A 3,938-nucleotide genomic window follows, 5' to 3' on the forward strand; every position below is an offset into this window, starting at 1 on the left:
GGGTGATGATCGCCACGACGCCCGGTGTGGGGCCACCATCCCTACCCCCATCCCACCCCCCACTTTGGGACCGTGGGGGAGCGGGTGATGGGCTGGGGATGTCCACGGGGTTTGCCCAGAGAGGTCAGAGGTGGCCAGGAACGAAGGCAAGAATGGACAGAAGGAGAAAGGCCACGTCTTGGTGCTTCTCAACAGTCCTTGGCCAACCTCGTGTTCTGCTTCCAGCGAGGAGCCACGTTCTGGGGTTGACCCTCATCAGAGACACGTCCCGGCACCTCTTGGCCAACCCCACGTTCTGCATCCAGCGAGGAGCCACGGTTCAACGTTGACCCTCATCAGAGACACGTCCCAGCACCTCTTGGGCAACCCTGGTCCTGCACCCAATGAGGAGCCACATTCTGGGGTTGACTCCCACTGCAGGCAGGTCCTGGTGGCCTCTTGACCACCATCCCCAGGTCCTGCATTCATCAGGGAGCCACGTTTTGGAGTCCAACCCCTTCAGGCATGTCCTGGGGCCCCTGAACCATCCTCATCCAACCCAGGGTCTTAGACCCAGTGAGGAGACACGTTTTGTGGTCCATCCCCATCCAAGATGTGTCCTGGTGCCCCCTCAACCATCCTCATCCAACCCTGGGTCTTGCAGTGACCTGGGAACTCCATTTTGGGGTTGGCCACACCAGAGATGTGTCCTGATGTCCTCTTGACTGTCCTCATCTAACTGTGGGTTCCCACACCCAACAAAGAGCCATGTTTTGGGGTGCAACCACATCAGAGCCACATCGCGGTGCCCTCCCGACCATCCTCATCCATCTTTGGTTTCTGCATCCAACGGGGTTCGATCCCATCCTAGCTGTGTCCCAGTTCTCCCTTCTACTGTCCTCACGCAACCCCAGGTCTTGGACCCAACGAGGAGCCACGTTTTGAGGTTGACCCCACTGGAGATGTGTCCTGGTGTCCTCTCAGCTGTCCAACCACAGCTCCCGTTTCTGGTGAGGAGCCAGGTTTTGGGGTTGACCCCGCTGGAGACACGCCCTTGGTGTCCTCTCAACCATCTTCATCCAGCCCCAGGTTCTGGTATCCACCAAGGAGCCACGTCTCAGGCTTGATCCCACCACCCCGGCGCCCTCGTGAGTCACCTTCATCCCAGCCCGGGCCCCCCTACCCAGCGGGGCCACCCCGTGACACGGGCTTCCTGGAGCCGAGCGGAAGATGCCGGAACCGTGGCCGGATTAGAGGAGAAGGCGGAGGAAGCCGTTTCCTCCTCCGGCCCCAGATAAAAACCCAGGCTTGGCGGCGGCAGGAGGAAGACGCGCCCGTGGCCGTGGCACTTCACCAGCTCGGGTGGAGCCTCCCCGTGGCCGCGCGGCCCCACGCCAGCCCCCGGTAGGACGATGGGGCCCTGGGGGGTGGGGGTTTGGGTGGCACCCATTGGGGGATGGGGTGGGGGTCCCTGGAGTGCCCCGAGGGGGAGGTAGGGCCCTTCCCCTTTTCCCTTCCCCCTTTCCCGTCCTCCCTTCCCTCCTTCCTCCCTGTCCTCGCTTACCTCCTGACGCCCCGTGTCCCCACCCCGATCCCCACCCTGACCCCCACCTCGCCGTGGGTCACCCAGGGCCAGAGTCACCCCCTCGCCATCTCCCCACAGCTCCCGGCCCTCCGGCATGAAGGTCCTGTTCGTGATGCTCCTGGCGCGGGTAGCGACAGGTAGGAGAGGCCCTGGGACCCCCGTGTCCACCCGTGGGACCCCCCCCATGTCCACCCCTGGGACCCCCTGGAGGGTCCTGTGTCCACCCTGGAGGTCCCATTTCCACCTGTGGACCCCCCACACCCACCTTGATTGCCCCATGTCCTCCCACAGGGAGCCCCATGCCCACCTTGGATGACCCATGTCCTGCACAGGACCCCCATGTCCACCTTGCAGGACCCATGTCCACCCGTGGGATCCTCATGTCCATCTTGGATGCCCCACCTCCAGCTGTGGGACCCCCATGTCTACTCCAGGGGGTTTCAGGTCTTGCCCAGAGGTCTTCTTGCCACCCGTGGGACCCCCCACATCCACCTTGGATGCCCCATGTCCACCTACATGACCTCCACGTCCACCCTGAATGACCCATGTCTACCTCCCTTACCCCCACGTCCTACCTTGGATGCCCCACATCTACCCATGGGACCCCTGTGTCCTCCCCAGGGGCCCCACATCTGCCCTAGGTGCCCCATGTCTGACTCAGGGACACCTATGTCCACCTGTGGGATCCCCACATCCATCTGTGGGACCACCAGGTCCACCCTGGGGGTCCTTGCCTGTCATGGGTGTCCCCCAACCTCCCCAGGCACCCCACATCTACCCATGGGACTGCCCCACATCCACCTTGGGTGCTCCCCAACCATGCCTGAGACCCCACGTCCATCCATGCGACCCTCTGCGTCTGACATGGGTGCCCCACATCACGCCCACCCCCCCCACGGGACCCACGTTCACCTGTGACACCCTCATGTCTGCCCCAGAGGCCCCATGTCCACCCACGGGACCACCCCCCATTCATCCCAGGGACCCCCACTCTCCGAGGTGGCCCCTGTCCACCCCATGGACCTCCTGGTCTCTCCCAAGGTGGATTGGCCTCTTCCACCACTGATAAATCTCCTTGTCCAGGACTCAGGGGACACGGGGATGGGGCCACCAGGGGTGGCCATGTCACACCAGAGGGTCCCAGCCTACCTGTGTCCCTGCGGTGGGTGACATCAGAGACGGTTCCAGACCACCCGTCTCCCCTGTGTCCTGTCCCTTTGTCCCCACAGCCTCGAGGAACGTCCTGTGGGTGATCGAGGGGACCTCCTGCGACCTGCCCTGGCAGGCTGCCCTCTTCAAAGGCGAGAAGTTCATCTGCGGGGGGACACTGGTGGACAGGAACTGGGTGGTGACGGCCGCCCACTGCCACGTCCCAGGGTAGGACGCCGTGGGGACAGTGGTGCCTGTGGTGGCTTTGGTGTCCATGGGCTGAGGCCAGTCAGGACTTGGTCCCAGGTGGCACTTGGGGTCCTTTCCAGCCAAGCAGGCTGGGAGGGTTGATGGCATCTCAGTGGGCTTCACTCTGCCCCTTTTCTGCCTGCGTATAACCTAAACTCTGCCTTTTTTGGGGAAGCCATAACCTTAACTCTGCCCTTTTCTGCTTTTGCTTCTTCTGCCCTTATCACCACCTTCTGGGACCATGGCTCTTGACTTTGTGTAGGTCCCCCTGGCCCCGTGTCCAACACAGACCCCACATACACAGACCCCCCACCAACCCTGATGTCTTTGGCTTCATCAGCTTCATCAGCGTGCGGCTGGGGGGCCCGAGCCACAAGGACTCAGGTGGCACCGAGCAGTGGCGGCGCTCGGCCAAGGTCTTCAAATACCCACGCTACAATGAGACCAACAAGGACGGCGACCTGATGCTCATCAAGTTCTTCTTGCCCATCCACGTCAACAAGCAGGTGAAGCCGCTGCCGCTGGCCTCCCACTGCCCCGTGCCCGGCAAGACCTGCCAGATCTCGGGCTGGGGGTCCACCACCAGCCCTGAAGGTATGAAACCGGTTACCTGAGGACCCAGACATCTGGGGGGCACTGATAACCCCTAGATGTGTGTCCACTCCCCAAGGATCCGGGTGTCTGGGCTCCCCCAAAGCCTCCCTCCCAGTCCCGTTGGTCCCACTTAGGCACCCTTGACCCCTGAGGGAACCCAGGTGTCCAGGTGACCTGGTAAGGGCACCAGGAAACCTTGGAGCTCCTACTTGGTGCCACCAAGAGGAAGAGGAGGGGTGAGCTCCAGGGCAAAGAGGACAAGGGGTCCAAGCTGGGTCCAGGCTGGATCACTTGGTCCGTCCCCCTCAGGTGACCTCGTGCCCTCCATCACCCGCAGTCAACTTCCCGGAGGACCTCCACTGCACCAAGGTCACCATCATCT

At 62.6% G+C, this 3,938-nt stretch overlaps 1 protein-coding gene across 1 annotated transcript; it reads left to right on the forward strand.

The window, feature by feature from the left end:
* Positions 1-1,658: 1,658 nt before the first annotated feature.
* Positions 1,659-3,576, forward strand: LOC104617180 (transmembrane protease serine 9-like). The gene is made up of 5 exons (XM_010282427.1): positions 1,659-1,701; positions 1,856-1,974; positions 2,546-2,726; positions 2,794-2,941; positions 3,252-3,576. The coding sequence occupies exons 1-5, from the start codon at positions 1,659-1,661 to the stop codon at positions 3,574-3,576; spliced, it is 816 nt and encodes a 271-aa protein (XP_010280729.1).
* Positions 3,577-3,938: the final 362 nt, after the last annotated feature.

The sequence above is a fragment of the Phaethon lepturus genome, unplaced genomic scaffold (genome assembly GCF_000687285.1).
Source record: "Phaethon lepturus isolate BGI_N335 unplaced genomic scaffold, ASM68728v1 scaffold22702, whole genome shotgun sequence".
Taxonomy (NCBI): domain Eukaryota; kingdom Metazoa; phylum Chordata; class Aves; order Phaethontiformes; family Phaethontidae; genus Phaethon; species Phaethon lepturus.